This window comes from Eulemur rufifrons, chromosome 29 (assembly GCF_041146395.1).
Source record: "Eulemur rufifrons isolate Redbay chromosome 29, OSU_ERuf_1, whole genome shotgun sequence".
In the NCBI taxonomy this organism is placed as follows: domain Eukaryota; kingdom Metazoa; phylum Chordata; class Mammalia; order Primates; family Lemuridae; genus Eulemur; species Eulemur rufifrons.
Window position 1 is genome coordinate 96,675,286 of NC_091011.1, and position 21,527 is coordinate 96,696,812.

The following is a 21,527-nucleotide window of genomic DNA, read 5'->3' on the forward strand; positions in this document are numbered from 1 at the left end:
CACCACTCACAGTCCTTACTGGAGGGCTGGGAGCTCAGGGATGAATAGCCCGTTGCCAAAGAAGGGAGATTCTGGCAGCAGTTCATTTCTGTGCTACGAAATAGCAAGGCATGCTGGGCTAAAGGAGGGATCATGTAGTAATGCTGTCTTTATGTTCTTTGACTTTGCATCCTAAAGGGGAAGCCTATGAGGATGACCAGCTTATATTTGAGCAGGAATTGCTGATATCTCAGATAAGCCATTTCCCCTTAAACCTCCTGTCCTCCACAGTGAGCTGTGCAATTAGATGTATCCCCAAAACAAAGGGTTTAGCAGACTTAGTGGGAAAGTATATCCAAATTCAGGCTCTGACCGCCCACTGTTGCAGCAAATTTTTCTTTCTTAACCAGCCAAAGGACTGCATAGAGATTTCAAGACATTGTATTCAGTATCTATGTAAGTGAGGAGAAGAGTTGTTTTGTTGTTGAGCAAAGAGCAGGTCGAGAGAGAACTGGTCCCATTCAAAGCTGAGCATTATGCCGAAAGGACCTATTGGAAAGGAATATGGCAAATAAAAGTAGATGAAAAATGTCCTTTGGAAGAAGGAGTACTTCAGGGATTAGAGTGGAATTTTAGATAAAACCATCTTGCTCTCAAAAAATTTAGACAACATGAGCTCAATAAAAGAGGAAAGAATTAATTAAAAAAGATTAAAAGGAAGGTAAAAGGAGGCTATGAAAGTGAGTTGACATCCATAAGGAAAGAAGTAGAAAGGAAACTAAAATCATTTCAGAAATGAAAACCATGTTGAAATTGCAAGAGGTAGTACCAGTGGTTCTGAAATCTTAGTTACATGGAGGGTAAACTTTGGGAAATGACATAGAACACAGTGGGGAAGAACGAAGAGATAGTAGTGATTAGAGAGAAGGTAGAAGCTATGGAAGAGAATCAGATCTACCATAGTCAGAGCTGGTGTTTCTTAATGAGGGAACAGAGTAAGTGAAAAAGATGAAACATTCGTAAATGAAAGGTGAAGAAAGTTTTCTTGGAATAAAGGATCATATAATTATATAGATACAAAGGCTCATTATGAACTGGGAGAAATTCAGTAAAAAGTCATTAAAATGGAGACACATCCTAGAGAATTTAATAAGCCTGAAAGATAAAGAAAGAATCTTACACATATTTAAGAAAGAAAAAAGCAAACAGGCCACGTATAACAGAAAAAATAAAATCAACCCAGTCTCATATTTTTCAGCCATGTAATTTACTAGAAGGTAATAGAGCAATGTCTAAGAATGGGGGAAGTTGGGGAATAGGGGAGACAATGTGATTGGATTGAAATGTCATTAAAATGCAACATTTGCATCTTCAAATATGCAAAAGCTCAGGTGTTACAAGCATTTCATAAACCTCACTGAAAAATCTACTTGTAGATATAACCCAGCTAAATGAAAGATGAATCAACGAGGATTCCACAAATGGAGAGGTTGAAGTATGAAAATGCCAGCTTTAATAGTTGAATAAATACTGACCCAGTCATAAAAATACCAGCATAATGATAACACTACATAGCAAAAATTTCTGAAAGTCAGCATAATGGGGATTATTAGGTTAGGGTTAGGGCAGGGGAGTGGGAGCAGGGGGATGCTTTGTGCTAACTGCTTCATCTTCATGATATGTAGTTAAGGAATACCATTTCATTTTTGAAGTTGATAAATTGAGAAGCCTATTATACTGAAAACAGACTTTGAAATTTACAAATTAGGAGGAAGAAAAACAACTAATAAGAAAACAGATCACTGAGCAAAAGATAGAAAACAAAGGCAACCACGAAGAATAGTATAAAAGCTAAAAGCTAAAACAAGTGTAAGACTTAGGTCCTTTGCTCATGAGATGAACTCACTTGGTATTGACTCAACTAAATTCATATTCTTAACTAAAACTATGTTGGTTACATATAAGTTACAGTCATTCAGAAAGTAAAAGGATGGTCAAAAATATACCAAACTAATGCAAAGTAAAAGAAAGCAGGAATATCATTTGAATGCAAAAGAAAAAGCTTTACATGAAATAAGGGTTTATTATTTTTTTGGTTCATTTAAAAAGTTTTGATTTTATCCTTGTACTCTGACCCTTGCCAGTTGACTTGAGTCCAAGAACACTTTGCTTTACATATTCCAGAGAATCAGCTTCGAGAGGTTGCTGGAGCCAGGGAGGAACAAGTGCCCTGCAGTGTGGCACAGGGGAGGGGCTCTCCCCCTGGCCTCAGTATTTCGGGTACCTGTGCACCAACCACCTCCAGAGCCTTTGAGAGTCTGGGGTGTATGTTGGGCTGGTTCTCGGCTCTTGCCTCTGCTGGCTCTCCTACATCTCCAAAGTCAGATACCACAGGGCATCAGCTTTCCAGGGCCAGAATCTTGGTATTGTCTCCTTCCTATTCCTGTGAGTTAATATTGCTTTTAAAAAATCATTTTGCTTTTGTTTCAGTGGGGCTTCAGGAAAGAGTGAGATTAGATCATATGTTTAGTTTGCCATTTAAACAGTTAAAACATTTTTTGAACACCATTTTTTTTCCCCAGTGAGACAGGGTTTTGCTCTGTCGCCCACCATGCTGGGCTCAAGCGATGCTCCCACCTCAGCCTCTTGAGACTATAGGCATGTGCCACTATACCTAGCTTTTTTATTTTTATTTATTTTTTGGTAGAGATGGGGTCTCCCTTGTTGCCCAGGCTGATTTTGAACTCCTGGCCTGAACTGATCCTTCTGCCTCAGCCTCCCAAAGTGCTGGGATTACAGGTGTGAGCCACAGTGCCCGACCTAAACACCATTTTAACTGGAAGTCAGAGTTCACTTTATAACGTTCAAAATCCACAAAGGGGCAATACCTCATGATCTTATGTTTACCAAATAATGTAGGGGCAAAGAAAATGCATTTAGATGGAAAAGTAGAAAAGTATGTTAAGTAATAAAGGCAGATCAAATAGACACACAAAAAAGATACTAGATTTAGAGAAAATAACACAGTTGAACTTATATATTGAATTCTTTGTTCTATAAGGAGAGAATACACTTTTCTATACAACAGCCAGGCAACATTAAAAATTGATCATATATTAATTTACAGTGAATAGTATGGGATTGTATTATTTAAAAACTTTTATCATTAAGATCTGGGAACAGTTTTACTTTTTTCAAAACCATATTTAAACTATGAAGATGTTAGGAGGGAATAGAGCTATTCTGACTGAAGTTTGGGATTTGAGACTGGCCCTCACAGGGGGACTTAATCAAAAGAAGCTCCCTGCAGGATAGAGTTTGAGAACACTATTTAAAGATGTAAAGATGTAAAACACTGTTTTAAGATGTAACATTTCCACTTTAGAACATAAATTAATTGAGCTTACATTGGCACCTTCTGCTCAAGACACATGGTTGTAGGAGGAATTTCAATTATATATAAATATGTTGAGTGAATGGTAGATTAATTCTCCTGACTTTGCAGAATTGAAAGTCTGCATGTTACTGCCATTGAAAGATAGTGGCATTTAACAAGAAGAGTGAAAGAGTCTTTGCATGAGGTCTGTTTAAAATGTTTGGGGCAAATAAGGATATATTATATTTATAGAAAGAAACATTGGAAAGATACACTAGAATAGCAGGTGGATGAAAGGCAGAAATGGGGTAGATGGGTGTAGGAATAGGAGTGAAACTTCTTAATGGAGACCTTTTCATACTGCTTTGAATTTTGAACTATGAGAACCTTTTTTGTTTAAAAGGCAGAGGTGTAACTATTGGTATTGCCTTAGGCGGTATTGATTCCATTTCCATAGCTTCCTCTTCTGTCTTTCCTGATTACCTTATGAAAAAAGGTCTTAAGTTAGGGTAGGAATGGAAGGAAGGTGGTCTTGAATTTGAGAAAGTGGCTGGCAATCAGTAGTTTATATAATTTGGAGAATGGTGCCTGCCTCTACCATGCTGACTATCTTTTGGAAGGTAGTGTTAGAACTAACAAAAACCAAGGGCAATTAATGTAAGAGTTGATGGTCTTGAATGCTTATGTACACAGGTTTGGGAAATTTGATTAGTGTAGTTCTTCCCATTTGGGATAAAAGATGTATACATAAAACCAGAAGAGTAGTAATACGATATTTTAGCATATAGAGAGTCTTTCAAAGTAGACATATAAAGAAAAGAATTCAGGAAAATAATTGGTATATTTGATCATCTAAACTGTTTAAATGATAACATTTCAGAAATTGTATAACTCAGGGTAAAACAGCAAACAGAAAAATTAGCAATATATATGAGCAAGCATTAATATCCTCAGTATGTAAGATTTCACACATATTGATGAGAAGACACTAGAACTTTAGTAGAAAAGTTATCTAAGGACAATTCATGGAAGAAATAGATATCACTAGTACATATCAAGTAATATTTAGTAGTAAGTAAATAAAATTATTATTTATTTTATTTTTGTTTTTTTGAGACAGGGCCTGGCTCTGTTGCTCAGGCTGGAGTGCAGTGATGTGGTCATAGCTCACTGCAACCTCGAACTCCTGGGCTCAAGCGATGCTCCCGCCTAGGCCTCCCAGAGAGCTGGGACTACAGGTGCACGCCACCACACCTGGCTAATTTTTCTGTTTTTATGTAGAGATGGAATCTCGCTCTTGCTCAGGCTGGTCTAACTCCTGGCCTCAAACAATCCTTCTGCCTTGGCCTCCCAAAGTGGTAGGATTACAGGTGTGAGCCGCCACACGTGGCCAAAGTTAGTGTTATTTTAAAAAATTTTCTTATTTTTGAAGCCTTCCCTAAGTTACAGATAAAATTATTCAATGAGATCCTACTTTTACTTTTTGAATTGGGAAATATTTTCCAAAAATGGTAACATTTAACATTGAGGTGGGGATTATTACCAACATTGTACAGATGAAGAAACAGGTATGGAGGGATTAATTTTCTTGCCTAAAATCACATAGCTGTTGCTGGTATTTGAACCTAGCATTGTGGCGCCATTATACTGCCTCATGTCATAATTATATACTGTTTGCAACTACTTTCAAACTATATTATGCATCTGTTTATGGCAGTAACTATAAATCTTTATTTTGGATGGTGGTTTGACAATTTACTGAATGGATGTAATATAATTTATTTAATATATCCTCTATTTTGAGTGTTTCTAGTTTTTTGTTTTGCTATTGTAGTGCTTCAGTGAACATTTTTTGTGCATATCTTTGTGTAAATGTAAAAATGCTTCTGTGGGGGTAAATTCCTAGAAATGAGCTATTTGGATAACAGTGTATATGCACGAAAACTATCTGGGCAATAGAGTATTTGCATTAAAAATATTGATAGATCATGTGGAACTTCTCTTTATAATGACTCTTCAACCTTTTACTACCACCCATGTGTAATTTATTACCACCTTCAGTATTGGCCCAGATTTTGAATGGTTTTGCATTAAATTTATAGGCAGATTTTAGTGTTATTTGATGTTTCTTTAAAAAATATTGACTCATCCTGTATAAGATTAAGGCGTGTCTCTTATTTGCTTGTATATGGAGAGTTCACATCATATAGTTCATTCTTCTTTTTTTTTTTTTTTGAAACAGTCTCACTCTGTTTGGTGCCTGGGCTAGAGTGCTGTGATGTCAGCCTAGTTCACAGCAACCTCGAACTCCTGAGCTCATGCGATCCTCCTGCCTCAGCCTCCTGGGTAGCTGGGACTACAGGCACGGGCCACCATGCCCGGCTAATTTTTTCTATTTTTTTTTTTTAGTTGTTTGGCTAACTTCTTTCTATTTTTAGTAGAGACGGGTTCTCGCTCTTACTCAGGCTGGTCTTGAACTCCTGAGCTCCAACAATCCTCCCACCTCGGCCTCCCAGAGTGTTGGGATTACAGACGTGAGCCACTGTGCCCGGCCCCATATAGTTCATTCTTAAGAGTAATATTATTTTGTTGTTGTTGCCATTCTGAGTGGAATCTTTTCATCCAGTATATATTCTTGTTACTGTTAGATAGGAAAGTTGTTGATTTTGTCTATTCACTTAGTAACTGATAAACTTACTGAATTCCCTTATTTCTTTCGGTTTTTCACTTAATTTCCTTAGATATTCCAGGTATTCAGTTATTATCTGTAAGTAATCAAATTTTTGCCTCCTCCTTCCCAGTATTTATTCCTTTTATGTATTGTTTGTGATTTATAATATATGGTTCTTCTAAAACAATGTTAAATCAGAATAATGATAATGAGTCTCCTTGGCTAATTCTGACTTTAATAGGGATGCTTCTAGTGTTTCATTTTCATTTGGCTTGAGAGATTTTTTTCCCTCATCATCTCTTTCCAAGGATAACTTGTTTCTGTTTTTAGTTTTTTTTTCCTGTTATAATAGATTGAGCCTAGATTTTTTCCCACTACCTCTTAATTGCATAAATAGTTTTAATTGAAAAGGATTTCTTACATTTTTTTCATATAGTACCTGAACACATAGTGTTCTAAATAATACAAAATTGGTACATTTGAGTCCTTTCTTCTGAACTTCTGACCAGTATTAAACTTCAACATTATAGATATATCTTACTTGGTAAAAATGGTAGGTGATTTTGTTAGGATATGAACATGAGGTTGGGGAGCTTGCATTATATAAAAACATTAAAGGTAATTGCATGTGGTGTAGTTTAGGTCAGTGATGCCTCGGCAGGTTGACCATCAGGACCATAGGAGGAGGGCCAGGGAAGTGTGTAAAATGCAGATGCCCAAGTTTCTTCTCTGGAGATTCCCATTAGTGAGTCTTGCACAGGCTGTAGGAATCTGTATGTTGGAGCTTCCCAAGGTGATCTGATCAGCCAGGTGTGGTTGATTCTTTCTCGATGCCTACCCAAATCTTAAATTTGCCTGCCAGATAAAGTAAGCCATGTTATAACAGAAAAGCTGAATTTGAAGTCATGTATCTAATAAGTAAACATTTTAAGGAACACTTTGAGGACCTGGGCCATGTCATTCCACCTCCTAGCCCGGCCCTTCCCAACCCCCACCCTAATATCTTCTGTCTCTGAATATCTTCGGTGATTAATATGGTGCCTGCTATGAAGTTTCTAGTTAGTAAACTGTTTGAAAAAAGGAGCTTTCTTTGTTTTCATAAATGGTACCTTGAACACTTTCCATATTTATGAATTGTGTTTTAGCTGGGTGGGGTGGTACGTGCCTATAATCACAGCTACTCCGAAAGCTGTGGGAGGATCTCTTGATCCTAGGAATTTGAGACCAGCCTGGACAACATAGTGAGATGTTGTCTCATTTAAAAAAAAAAGGAATTATGTTTTACTTTTTTTTTGGTCTTGCTCTTTATGTGGTTGAACTGTTATGTTATCATCTCTAATAGGGGATGCCAGTCTAGCATTGAGTTGTCCTCCTAGGAAAGAATTTGAGGAAATGTACTTTTTAGATTATATTTACAGTGTTATATTTAATACATTGTCATTGAAGTTTGGGTTGAGCCTGTGTCGGTGGAGATTTTATTAAAATTTTAAAGTTGAATGTCTCTTATTGAAAAACCATATTAGGTGTTTGTTACATTGTGATTATTCAAAGCAACAAAACCTCAAGTGTATTTGATACTATTATATAAGGAATAGCAAAGGAAAATTGAAAGATGTTAAATTACCATAAAGTGATCTGAATAGTTTGTGCTTTTGCCAGTGTGTTTTTTTTTTTTTTTTTATAGCTTCAGTTCTGCTTAGGAGAGTAAATCTCATAGTAAGTTATTAATTAATAAGAGTATTAACATATCTTCATATCAGTGAAGGAACAGGGTAAAAAAAACCCTCAAAAATCAAACAAAAACTTAATATATTTTCGTATTAGTTTGCCTCAGTCATGAAAATCATTGTTTGCTTATGTTACTGATATTGAAGGTACCCATGCGACTCTATGCAGAGGCCTCCTTTCAAGGCCATACTGTCTGAAGGAATGCTGCAGCTTCAGAATCTGAACATTCCAGCAGCTGTTGCTGAGTGACATCATCGATATTTAGTTGAATTTTAGAGCTTTGGGCCTAAAAGTGCTCAAGTCCATTTCTGTAGTCTGACCTTTTGCTGCTGTGGGGCATAGTTACGATTTCAGGGTACAAAACTTTGGGACGTAGTTGTGGAAGGCTGCCTGGTATCTACTAGATTCACCGTTCATTTGTGCATTTCATTCTCACCACTACACAAATTAGACTGTCCATTGTGTACAGTAGAAAGAATGAATGCTGTGACTTGGGACATGGAACGCATTGCTTTTTGTTTTTTCAACTTTTCAAAATTTTAACTTAGGAAGTATTTCAAACATAAAAATAATAATTAAAACTGTGTAGATGGCATTGTTCTAATATTTTTATATATATTAACTCAGTCAATTATGATCGTAACCCTAGGATGTAGGTTGTATTGTTATCCCATTTTACAGATGGGGTAATTTACCTAAAGTTACACATTTGGCAAATAGCAGAGAAGTGCATGATTTTAACCAATGTAGTATACTTGAAATACAAAAAAATAACAGCCATGAATGATATTTAACACCTAATCTTAATGAATGTTAACTTTTTACCATATTAGTTTCAGGTTTTTTAAAAAAACTCATTATATATTTAATATATGCAAGTGGTTTCTCATCTTTTAAGTAGAAGATTGTAGTAGACAATGTCTGTGGTCTTTTCTGGTTCCATCAGATGCTTTTTCTAACTTTTAGTATCCCTCTTTCACACATTGCTCCCGATCTCAGCAGTTTGATAGTGATTGCCTTTTTTTTTTTTCCCTCAAATATCTGGGGCCAGACATGGTGGCTCATACTTGTAATCCTAGCACTCTGGGAGGCCAAGGTGGGAGGATTGCTTCAGGTCAGGAATTCGAGACCCGCCTGACCGAGAGCAAGACCTCATTTCTACTAAAAATAGAAAAATCAGCTGGGCGTCATGGCACCCGCCTATGGTCCCAGCTACTCGGGAGGCTGAGGCAGGAGGATCGCTTGAGCTTAGGAGTTTGAGGTTGCTGTGAGCTAGGCTGACACCACGACACTCTATCTGGGGCAACAGAGTGAGACTCTATCTCAAAAAAAAAAAAAAAAAAATCAAACAAAAAATACCCCCCCAAAAAACCACAACCATCTTGTAAGAATTCATTCACCAGATATATATGGAGTGTTTGCTGTGTGCTGGATACTGTGCTGGGGGTGTAGATACCGCCATGAGAAAGGACCTTGTTCTGGTTATCTTGGAACTCACAATCTAACAATGTGGGAAAATGGATTTATTTAAGTGCAAAGTACATACTTTTTTGGGGGGGGTTTGGCCAGTGTGACTTGTTAAAAACATAAAGGTAGATGATTTTAGTGATTTCTGCCTGCTTATTGGATTCTTCAGGCTTTTTTTTTTTTTTTTTTTTTTGAGACAGAGTCTCACTCTGTTGCCCAGGCTAGAGTGAGTGCCGTGGCGTCAGCCTAGCTCACAGCAACCTCAGACTCCTGGGCTCAAGGGATCCTCCTGTCTCAGCCTCCCGAGTAGCTGGGACTACAGGCATGCACCACTATGCCCGGCTAATTTTTTTCTATATATATTTTTAGCTGTCCATATAATTTCTTTCTATTTTTAGTAGAGATGGGGTCTCGCTCTTGCTCAGGCTGGTCTCGAACTCCTGAGCTCAAACGATCCGCCCACCTCGGCCTCCCAGAGTGCTAGGATTACAGGCGTGAGCCACCGCGCCCGGCCTCTTCAGGCTTCTTTAGCTTTGAGTTAGTAATTCATTATATTTACTGTCTGGAATATAATTCCAGAATCATGGTCAAATTGGGCAGGATCTGGAATTTTAAAGTTCAGTCTATGTTGACTCTATTCTGGAAAGCACCTGAGCTCTGGGTTGGGTGGGTCTGGGAGCTCCGGAGTGGAGTTCCTGTGGGTCCACTTGGTTGTGTCCCTTATTCTCAGCTCTGTGGAACTTGGGAGGGCTTCAGACCGGTCTTGCCTCTAGAAACTCCTTGCAAGGCCTGAGGGGTCTCGGGACCTGGTCCTGCCCTGCTTCCTGTGGGATGACAACCTTAGATCTGTGGATGCTCAGCAGTAAGGTGTGATTCAAGGGGTGCTGACTTGCTTTTTTTTTTTTTTTTTTTTAATCTCTCTAAACCTTATCTATACACTCTGTGTTCAAAAATAGTAAAATTAGCATGTAGAATACATTTAAGAATCATAAAATTAATTTATTAGAATTTGGAAATATTACCACATCAACAAAATTTAATATCAAGCACCTTGAAATAATTTTAAAAATAGAATGAATTAATAAAGTCATTTTCAACACTGCTAAGCCTTATTACAGGATGATGGCTTGGTTGTCCAGACTTGACAATTAATTAGAGTAGTCCTAATAGAGAAGGAAGCACTGATGAGTCTTTTCAGTTGACTTATTGCCTGTCAGCTTTTCATTTCCAGCAGATGGTTCTAAGTGATGTTTTTTTACCTCCCCCTCCCCATTTTTTTTTTATATTTAGGAGATTAGCAAATGCTTTTGGAACAGATAGTAGTATTTTGGCATTTGTTTTAGTTAAGACTTTTGGAATCTATCATACAGAGAGTATCTTGACAGAAAATGGGCTCCTTCTGAAATGAGATGATAAAGAGATGCTCCTGTCAGATGATTCTCAGGAGATGGCAGTAGCTGTTTCTAGACATATGCCATGACATTTTAAGAAAATTATGTAACCATTTTCTAAGCCCCCCCCCCCCCCAAAAAAAAAGTTCAGGAAGTTTGTATAAAAGTTCTAGGAAGTAAGTATACTTCCTAGAGAACCAGTGCTGGAATGTGCCTGCATATTTACATTCAAGTTCTTTTTTTGCACTTCCCTAGCTATTTGGCTTTGGGTAGCTTAATTAACTTCTCAGTGCCTCAGTTTTCTTATCTGCAAAATAGGGATAATATACACTTTATTCACAGGGTTTTTGTAAAAACAAAAAGAATGTGAAAGCACTTTTAAAGTTATTAGGGGTACACGAATGTAATTTGTGTATTAGTATATATGTTTCTTTTTTCCAGTAGAAACAAGCATAATATTTAAAATTTTTGCAACTGCTTTCTTATTTGGAATTAGTGTTTGATGCCCTGTGATTGATTTTTTTTTTTTTTAAGGGAATATTCTGAGGCTTGATATTTTAGGACATGGAGAGCTTATGATAAGACATTGTTGGAATACAGACGAGAGTATTGTTATCTAAACATGTGTTGATGACTTTGTGCTTTTAGGTACACCAAGCTTGGCTACGCAGGCAACACTGAGCCACAGTTCATTATTCCTTCATGTAAGTAAAGCTCTATCCTTGGTTTATAAAGGATTATGTTTCTCAGAATTGTTCTAAGCATTCTAATTCTGTTTTTCAAGGTGTATTAATTTACTTACCATCATCTTCTTTTAGGAGATTGTTTTGGTTCCCACACCTTTCTAGTCCTTTGATTCCTTTCTGATGCAGCCCTTTGTTACTGTCATTGGAATATGTCAGCTTGGGTGGTTGGCAGGGGTCTTTTATTTAATCATACATGTCTGAACTACCTAGAAAAAGTATATCTGATTCTTTAAGATTAATTTGTAATTTTAAATAAGTACAGTTCTGTTAGCTTAGCAACTTCATGGACTGAATATCTACTGTACCGCACTATTCACTCTATTGAAAGATTTTTTTTGGACGGATGGAAATGAGAGGCCTTATGACTGTTTTTGTTGTGTTCAGAAGTATTTTGTTTTTGTTTAATTTTTAGTCGGTAGAAAATGATAAGCTTAAAAGAAGAAGTGTCCTCACATTCTGGAATGAGTTCCTCCTACCCACTCTTTATTTCCCACAGGAGTCTCCCCAAGGTCAGGTTGGTTGTTTATAGGGTAGGAATCTCTGAAACTATCTAAATTTCAGGTTATTATTTGGAAACAGCTTTCCAAAGAGTAAGATGTATCATTGAAGAGTGAAGTGAAACTCTGCTCCCTAAATGTAGCTATTGTAAGATTAGTGTGATTTTAGGGATTTTAAGTTGTTAGGGGGTAAGTAACATTGTGATGACAAACTCTTTTGACCAGAATGGAACTGGGACAGTGGAGGAATGTCAGAGGCAAGGAGCTTGACTAGTATTTTTTCAAGGGAAGGCGGAAGCCTTATTTGTCGAATGTGGGTATTCAAATCACTAGAAAGTGTCCTCCAGATTCCTTGAAAATGTTTAAATCACCTCAGTCCTGTTCCTTGCCTGCTAGATAACTGACCATGGATGTGATTTTCTAGATCTAAACATTCCAGTGCCACGAATGGGTTGTCCTTGATGACTGGTGTGATTGGTCCGCTATATCTTCATTTTAAATTCGTAAATGAGTCTTAGTCTGCTCAGATTGCCATAACAGAATGCCATAGACTGGGTAGCTTAAACAATAGAAATTAATTTTATCACAGTTCTGAAGTCCGAGATCAGGGTGCTGTCAGGGTTGGTTTCTGGAGGCTGAGTCTCTCCTTGGCTTTCAGAGGGCTGCCTTCTCTGTGTGTCCTCGCGTAGCCTTTGTGTGGGCGTGTGGGGTTGGGGCTGGGGACAGAACTTTCTGGTGTCTCTTCCACTTTTTATAGAGCCACCACTCTTACCGGTTTAGGATCCCACATGTAACCTTAACTACCTCCCTGAAAGTCCTGTCTCCAAATGTAGTCCCATTGAGGGTTAGGCCTTCAATATGTGAATTTTGTGGGGACATGGTTCAGTGCGTAACAATTGGCATTCTGTAGAATGAATTGATGTTTTGTGAATTTTATTAATGTGAATGCCCTAGAACTTGATCATTCCATGCCGAGTTGATAAATTGAACTTCCTGACTTTTCAAAGCAGAAAATTTGATTTTAACCTTGTTAAGTGCAACAACTGTAAAAGGCTGACCTTACACCTTTTGCTTTAATGTGCTGCCATTTAAAGCTGTCTGTAGCATTCAGTTGGATGCTCCATTTAACCTGTCATCATTAATAGAGAGGGGAATTGAAGACAGTTATTAGCAGGATTTCATTCACTGTCAAAAGGCAGGAGAGCTCTCAGGCTGGTGCTGTCAGAACCTTAGCAGTGGCAGAAGCTAGAAAGATAATAAAAATGTCAAAGAGGTGGGAGTACAAGAACAGTTACATTGTTGGCTGAATTTGTTGCAAAGGATAGAGAGGCCCCAGGAGGCAAGGCATAGAAGGTGCTCGGGCAGAAGTGACGGTGGTAGGGTAGGTGGAGGGCCTGGGTTACCTTGGGCAGTTGGCCCACTGCTTGTCTTGGTGCTGGGAGTGGAACCATTTTTCTGGTTACGTATGTGCTAAAGTGGCATCAGAAGAGAAAAGGTGGAGCTTTTGTGCAAATGTGCTGCTGTGTGGTGAGTGCTGGAGCAAGACTTTCTGATTTGTTGGGCACAGAGACGAAACACCATGGGGTGTGGGGAAACAGGAGGGGAGATTGCAGCTCCCAGCAGAGCAGCCGGAGGTGTGTTTGGAAATGTGGAGAAGGGCTGATGATGAAGGACTTTGAAGGCTCCTCTTAAAGAATTTTACTTATATTTTACATGCCAGGAATTTTCAGGATGTTTCTGAGGGCCACCATTAGAGGCCTGGCCCCCAGACTAGAGAGCGCCAAGCCCTGTCCCTGCGCTCCAGGGCAGCCCTGCTTGTATCTGATCCGTGAGAGCTTCTGTGCAGAATTTGCTTGATTGTTTGAAGAAAGTTTTTCCCTACCTTTTTTTTTTTTTGGTTATTAAGTTGTTTGAGAATATTGGGAGTCATCAGACTGCTTCAGGCAGAGGAAGGTATGGTGATGACATCAATCAAAAGAGGATGGGGGAGGAAAAGGGAGGGGTCAGAGGAAGTAAGTACCTTTCAGACCTGTTTGATGTTTGGAGAGTTCAGGTGTGCTGGTCCAACAGGCAACTGGGTAAAAGGTTTAATGCTCAGGGAAGAGATCTAGACTGGAGGTAGAGATTGAGCCCTGAGATGTTTTTGTATTTTTATTAAATAAAGCCTTAAAATGCTGATTTTAGAAAAAAAAAAGGCAAAAGAAAACATAGTGAAGACCCATGACCCATGGACCTATCACCTGGAATGAACATGTCAACATTATTTCATCTTTGTGTCAGAGTAAATAAATGACCCTTTATAGAGTACGACCCCCCTATTTTTTTCCCCTCTTCCCTTGCCCTCTCTGTCCTCTGATGGGTATTTTCTGGCAGGTTTCCAGTGCATGTTTTATCCTTACATTACCTATATAAAGATGCATTGTTTTGGGAGTTTAAACATTTCTAAAATGGTATCAAACTATAACTAACTTTATGCATTGTCTTAAAAAACCCTCAATGTTATGTTTTTAACACACACACACATATATATATACACACACACACATACACACACACAGATCTAGATCAGAATTCTAACATGTGAATATATAATAATTTTTTTTCATTTGGGTATTTTCCACATTTCTTGTTATACAAAATGGTTCAATAAATATCTCCTTATGCACATGTGCTAGTTTCCTTTGAGGAAATAATCAGAAATGGAATTGTTTCATTATAGAGTGTACCTCTTCATCTTTATTAGGTATTGACAAATTGCTTTTCCAGGTGGTTGAACTAGTTTATATCCCATCAGCAATGTGTGAGAATGACTGTTTCTGCTTATCCTTGACAACAATTGTTATTGTGAAACTTAAATTTTTGCCAGTATAATGAATTTTTAAAATTTACATTTGTCTGATTACTTGTAAGGTTGAGGACCTTTCATTGCCTGTTCATATCTTTGCCCATTTTTCTACTGCATTTTTGTCTCTTTTATGGAGTTACAGGAACTCTTTGTATATGCTGAATACTGATTTGTTGCAGATATCTTCGTTTATTCTGTAACACTTTTAAATGATTTTTTTAATCATCTACATATTTTAAATGTTGATATAGTAAAATTTTTGTCTTTTCCTCTTATAATTTGCTTCTATTTAAAAAAAATGCATTTCTACTCCAAAGTCATAAAGAATTTCTGTATTTTCTGCTAAGAAAATTTTAGATTATTTTGTTGAATATGGTATGGAAGAGGTAACTAATTTTATTTGTTTTGTAAGTGGAAGGCCAGTTGTATTGAAGAGTACATTCCAATTTGACATGCTTCTTTGATCATATTGAGGTATCACATATGCCTGGGAATATTTTTGGTCTCTCTGTTTTGTTTTATTGATATATTTATCTATCTCTGTTCCAATTTTGCAGTGTTAAATACTATTACCTTATCATATATCTTTATCTCATAGGTCCAGTTCCTCTTCATTTTTTTTTTTCTCAGAAAAGCTTTGGCCTTTACTATTTGCTGTCAATTTTAGAATTAGCTTTAAGTTCCATGAAAAATTATAATGGAGTTTTGATTAGAGACACATTATTTATAGATTAATTTGGGAAAGATTTGACATCAAATTTGGATTTGACATTTATGGACAGGAATTGAGTATTCCTATCCTTGAATATCCATGATTGAATGTTTTTATCTGTGAATCTAGTATATGTGTTTTATTGTTTATTAATGCCACTTGTGTTTTTCAGTAGTGTTTCATAATACTCTTTTCTTTCTCTCTCTCTCTCTCTTTTTTTGGAGACAAGATTTCGCTCTGTTGCCTGGGCTAGAATACAGTGACATCACACAGCTCACAGCAACCTCAAACTCCTTGGCTCAAGCAATCCTCCTGCCTCAGCCTCCTGAGTAGCTGGCACCACCTCGCCCAGCTCATTTTTCTATTTTTAGTAGACATGGGGTCTTGCTCTTACTCTGGTTGGTCTTGAACTCCCCACCTCAATCCATCTTCCTGCCTCAGCTCCCATGCTGGGATTACAGGCATGACCCACCTTGCCTGGCCTCTTTTTTTTTTTTTTTTTTTGGGGACAAGGTGTCACTCTGTCACCTAGGCTAGAGTGCAGTGGTGCATCATAGTTCACCGTAACTGCAACTCCTGGGCTCAAGTGATTCTCCCAGCTCACCTTCCCAAAGTTCTGGGATTACAGGTGTCAGCCACTGTGCCTGGCCTATAATGTTCCTTAAAAAGCTCTTACACAGCTTTTGCTAGATTTATTTTTAGGTACTTTTTATGTTTTTGTTGCTATTGTCAAATTTTTTTTAAAAAATTACATTTTCTAATTAGTCATTGCCAGAATATAGGAATGCTGCTGAGGTTTATAGGTTGTTTTCGAATCCAACAATCTTTCTGACCTTTCTTATTTGTTCTAATAGTCTGTACATTATTTTAAGTTTTCTATGCAGACTATTGTATTACCTACAAATAATGGTTATTTTGTTTCTTCCAATCCTAATACTTCATGTTCCTTTTCTTGGTGGTGGTGTGCTAGCTGGAACTTCTGCTTAGATAGTGACTAGAACTAGAGATAGCAAATGCTTTTTTCTTTCTGACTTTTAAGACAATGAGATTTTAGTGTTTAGTGATTGCTGTAGGTTTTTGGGGAAATGCTTTTTCAGATGAAAACAGTGCTCTTCTATTCCTAGGCTAATCATAGTTTTTTTTTTTTTCTTTTTTAAATCATGAATGGGTGTTGACATTTATTTAAGGCTTTTTCTTTATTGAGATGATCATACAGTTTTGGACATTTATGCTTTTAATAGGATGAATTACATTAATATATTTTCAAATATTGAACTGTTATTTAATTTTGGGGATAAACTTTACTTGGTTATGAAATATGAAGTATATACTGAACTGTAATTGCAAATATTTGTTTGGGATCTTTGCATCAATATTGAAAAGTAAGATTTCTCTGTAATTTTCATTTCTTGTACTGTTTTCGTCTGGTTTGTGTATCAAGATTATCCTGGCTTCATAAAATAAATTTGTCAGCTTTCTTTTTTTATTCCCTGGAACAGTTTTCTTAAGATAGGAATTATTTATTCTTTGAAGCTTTAGTAAAATATGTAACAGTATTTTGAGAAATACACTGGATATTTTTATTTTAAAAATTAATATTGTTGTGTCTCTCAACTAGCGAGTGTTCTTAAATATCTATATTTAAATCCTTAGCTACACTCTTCCTGATAATCTTCCATAGATTGTCCTCAGGTGATTTTTTTTTGGCTTCACATGACATTTTAGCATTTAGGAAAATAGTCTGTCTCTTCTGGTTACCCACATTCTATACTCATATAATTTTTTTTTTTTAACTGTAGACCTTTTACATTGTACTTTATTAAGTTTAATCTTGTTAGTGTTTCTCTTTTTTTTTTTTTTTTTTAAGAGACAGGGTCTTGCTTTGTCACCCAGGCTGTAGTGCAGTGGCCAATCACTGCAACCTTGAACTCCTGGTTCAGTTGATCCTCTGGCATCAGCCTCCCAGGTAGCTAGAACTACAGGTGTGGACTGCCACGCCCAGCTAATTTTTAAAATTTATTGTAGAGATGGGGTCTTACTAGATGCCCAGGTTGGTCTCGAACTCCTGCCTCGACCTCCCAGGGTACTGGGATTATAGGTCTGGGCCACCGCACCTGGCTAGAGAGTTTTGTTTCTCATACAGGGTTGCAGGTTGCAGGCTGACTATCTTGCAGGCTGGGAAGCAATAGCTTCAGGCAGAAGCCAAGAGCATGTACTTTGAGGGAATGCTATAGGGAACAGGAATTTATGCTGAATGGGGTGGCTGAATGTACATAGTTAATAAGCTGTAGGAGGAGTTATGAATATCTATGAAAGGAGAAGCATGCATATGTGCAATTGAGTTTCATGTCCCTTCATAGAATCCATGTTCAGAAAATGGCAGCCTTAACATGATCTGAGGGTGGAATTTTCAGCCCTCTGATGTCAAAAGGTGAAGCAGAGGACACAGAAGCCCTCTGTGCACAGCCTTTGTAGATTGGGCAGAACCACTCCATGGCTGGCCTTCTCTTATCAGGAAGGAATGCTGGTCAGTTGTCATATTGAAACTGCCAAAAGTAGGGAGTAATCATGGGATTGGTTTCTGTTTAGTCTTTAGGGAAGAAAGCCTGGTAGCTGTTAGCCAGGGGGGTATAATGAAGCCTGTCTGACCTCCCGTTCCCTCATGGCTGGGAATTCAGTTTTAAGGTTTCTCTGGGGTCCCTTTTGGCCAAGAAGGGGTCAGGATTTTATTTTAGTTCACAGTTCATAAGGTGGGAACTTACATTATTGATTTGAGACTCTTTCTTTTCTAATGTAAGAATTTAGTGCTATTATCCCTCTTAACACTGCTTTAGCTGTGTCCCATACGTTTTGATATGCTATATTTTCATTTTATCCTGTCCATGTATTTTTTAGTTTCTCTGAGACTCCTTTTGACCTGTGGATTATTTAGAACTGTGTTGTTTAGTTTCTAAGTGTTTGCTGTTCGGGAGATTTTTTTCATTATCTTTCTGTTATTGGTTTATGGGTTAATTCTATTATAGTCAGAAAGCACAATCTTTATGACTTAAATTCTTTAAAATTTGTTGAGGTTTGTTTTATGGCCCAGGACAATGTTTGTTTTGGTACGAGTTCCATGGGCATTTGAAAACGTGAATATTGCTCTTGTTTGGTAGTGTTCTGTAAAAATGTCAATTAGATCTCATAGGTTGATGATGATGCTGAGTTCTTCTATATCCTTGCTTATTTTCTGTCTATTTGTTCTATCAATTGTTGAGAGAGGTATTGAAGTCTACAGTTATAATTGTGGATTTGTGTGTTTCTCCCATCAGTTTTGCTTCACATATTTTGCAGCTTTGTTCTCTGGTGCATCTACATTTAAGATTGCTGTCTTCTTGATGAACTAACCTTTTATCATTATGTGATATCCCTGTGTATCTCAGTGGTTAATTTTCTTTGCTCTAAAGCCTACCTTTTCTGATAGCAGTGTAGCCACTCGGCTTTCTTTTGATTACTGTTTGCATGGAATATCTTTTTCCATCATTCTACATTCAACTTATGTATATCATTACATTTGAAGAGAGCTTCTTATAGACAGCAGAATTCATTCATATTTTTTAATCTACTTTGCCAGTATCTTTTAATTGGTGTATTTAGACCATTTACATTTATCATAATTATTAATTAGTGCTTTTACTGTTCATTCTTTTTGTTTCTTGTTTCTGTTTTGTTTTGCTTAACTCTTGTGGGTTACTTGAGCATTTTGAAAAATATCATTTTGATTTGTCTGTATGTAGTGTTTTTGAGTACACCTCATTGTATAGCTTTCTAAATGGTTGTTCTAACCATTATATTTTGTGTCATATATATATATATAAAATATGTGCATATATGTATGTGTGTATACATATATGTTATATGTATAAAATCTTTCTTGGTTACTAGTATCAACATTTTATCAGTTAGAGTGAAATGTAGAAACCATACCTCCCTTTATGTCCCTTTACCCCCGTTCTAATAAAACTGTCTTAATCTTTCCTCTGTATACACTGAATCTCATGAGATTCACATCAGTGTTATAATTTTTGCTTTAACTGCCAAACATAATTTAGAAAACTCAAGAGGAAAAGAAAGTAATTGTCCATATTTTTGCTCTTTCCATTGTTTGTTCTTTCTTCCTGTTGTTCCCAGATTTCTTCTTTCATTATTTCCTTTCTCTTTAGAGAACTTCCTTTAGCCATTCTTTTAAAGTAGATATGCTGGTGACAAATTCTGTTATTTTTGCCTTTATTTGAAAATGTCTTGATTTGCTCTTCATTCTTGAGGTATATTTTTGCTGAATATAGAATTCTGGGTGGAAAATTCTTTTAGTACTTCAAATATATTGTACCACTTCCTTTTATGCTCCATGAATTTCTGATGAGAAATTTCCTTGGAGGCTTTCAGAATTTTTGGTCTGTAGTTTTTAGAAAGTTTTTTTTTTTTTTTTAATATAATTGTATTATCTGTGTCATCTCGGTTGTTGTCTGTTCATTGTCCTTTCTCATTTCAGTTGAGATGTTCCTGGTTCTTGCTATGGTGAAAGTTTTTTATTGAAACCTGGACATTTTAGGGATTTGTTATGAGATTCTATTAATAGATCTTATTTTAATTTTGTGTTTTAGCTAGTCTTTTCTGATACTGCTCCAGCAGGGTAAGGAGGATGTCCTTTCATTACTGCCAGTTTGGGGTAGAAGTTCAGGTTCTCCTTTTGGCATTTGTTGATGCTCACTTGGGGTGGAGCTCCATGTTGCTGCTGGGTAGGGGTGGAAGTCAGGGTCTGTAGTGTGCTGTGGTGTGCTCAAGATTGCTAGGGTGACACAGACCATTTTCCTGTGATAAACATTGGTATCTTCTCTCTCAGATACATTTCTCCATTTTGTTCCTCAGAACTGTTTGGGCCATATCTTGGTTTCCATAGGTATAGACAAAAGATTTTGAATATAAGCTCTATATACTTTTACTCTATTGCAGATTCACTTGCTTCCTGTATAATAGTTAAAAGAAATATACTTTATGGGTTTTTAAAATTTTCATTTTTAAGGGCCATCAAAACAGATCTATGATTTGGGGTCAGATTGATTTGCTTTTTTGGGAAGGATAAGGTTTACTTTGTTGTCATTTAAATTTTTGAGTGTCAGTTTCATTCTTGTTAACTTTAGCATTTTTCTTTAAGGTGATGGTTTTTCTTTTTCTTTTGGTTAAATGTATTGCTGTCAAATTCTTGGTAAACTTGAATGATGTCATGAATTGCAGAATCTTTTGTCTTTGTCTTCATAATCTTTTATAGTGACTTGACAGTTTAATTCTAAATTCATGCATAATTAAGTTTGATCTTGTCCAGAGGATAGAATCTGTCACTTGTACTGGCAGATTGTGTGAGGATTTTTGAGGTCTGCTGTAAGCCATCTTGCCAGTGGCCCTTTGGAATACCTAACTTGTGGATCAGATGGTTCTGTGTGGTGTCAGTCTGTGCCACTGAATGGCATGGTCAGTTTTCAGAGATGGGTTTTATTTATATCTACAGATCACCTCAGTCATTTGTGGCCGACTGGACTTTTCTAGCTTATTCTCAGCCTCAAGGCCTCAGACATTCTCACCACTTCTCATTCCGGGTTCTCTCTAGCTCAGTCACCAGCATTTCCCCTTCACTCTTGCTTTCTTCAGTTCTATAGAAGTCTGTCCCTTAGATCTGCAGTTCCCAACCCCCTGGGCTACAGACTGGTACCGGGCTGCAGAGCTCCAGCACCCGCCGACCCCCCAGGTCTGTGGAAAAATTGTCTTCCGTGAAACTTAGGAAGCGAGTGGGGCCACACAGCAGGAGGTGAGTGGTGGGCAAGCCAGTGAAGCTACATCTATATTTACAGCTGCTCCCATCACTCACATCACTGCCTGAGCTCCGCTGGCCCTGCTGCCACTGCCCGAACCCCGTCCCTCCAGCCATGGAAACATTGTCTTCCATGAAACCGGTCCCTGGCACCAAAAGTGTTGGGGATCCCTGCTTTAGATTGTACCACCTTTTATAACTCAGAAGCTTCAAGACTTTAAATGTGGCAATGAAGTGAGAAATGGAGGTGGGCAGAGTGAGAAATGGAGT

General features: G+C 37.3%; 1 protein-coding gene across 8 annotated transcripts in view; it reads left to right on the forward strand.

Annotated features, from left to right (window-relative positions):
- Positions 1-21,527, forward strand: part of ACTR3B (actin related protein 3B) — a 70,527-nt gene that overhangs the window by 11,450 nt on the left and 37,550 nt on the right. For 5 of the 8 annotated variants that reach the window (XM_069461274.1, XM_069461271.1, XM_069461272.1 and 2 more), the window contains exon 2: positions 11,261-11,316. The exons of the other annotated variants lie outside the window; for them this stretch is intronic. Coding sequence is in view for 3 of the 5 variants with exons in the window: in XM_069461271.1 (XP_069317372.1) it covers positions 11,261-11,316 (56 nt within the window). In the remaining 2 variants the exon portion in view is untranslated. The remainder of the gene's footprint in view (positions 1-11,260; positions 11,317-21,527) is intronic. 8 annotated transcript variants of the gene reach the window in all.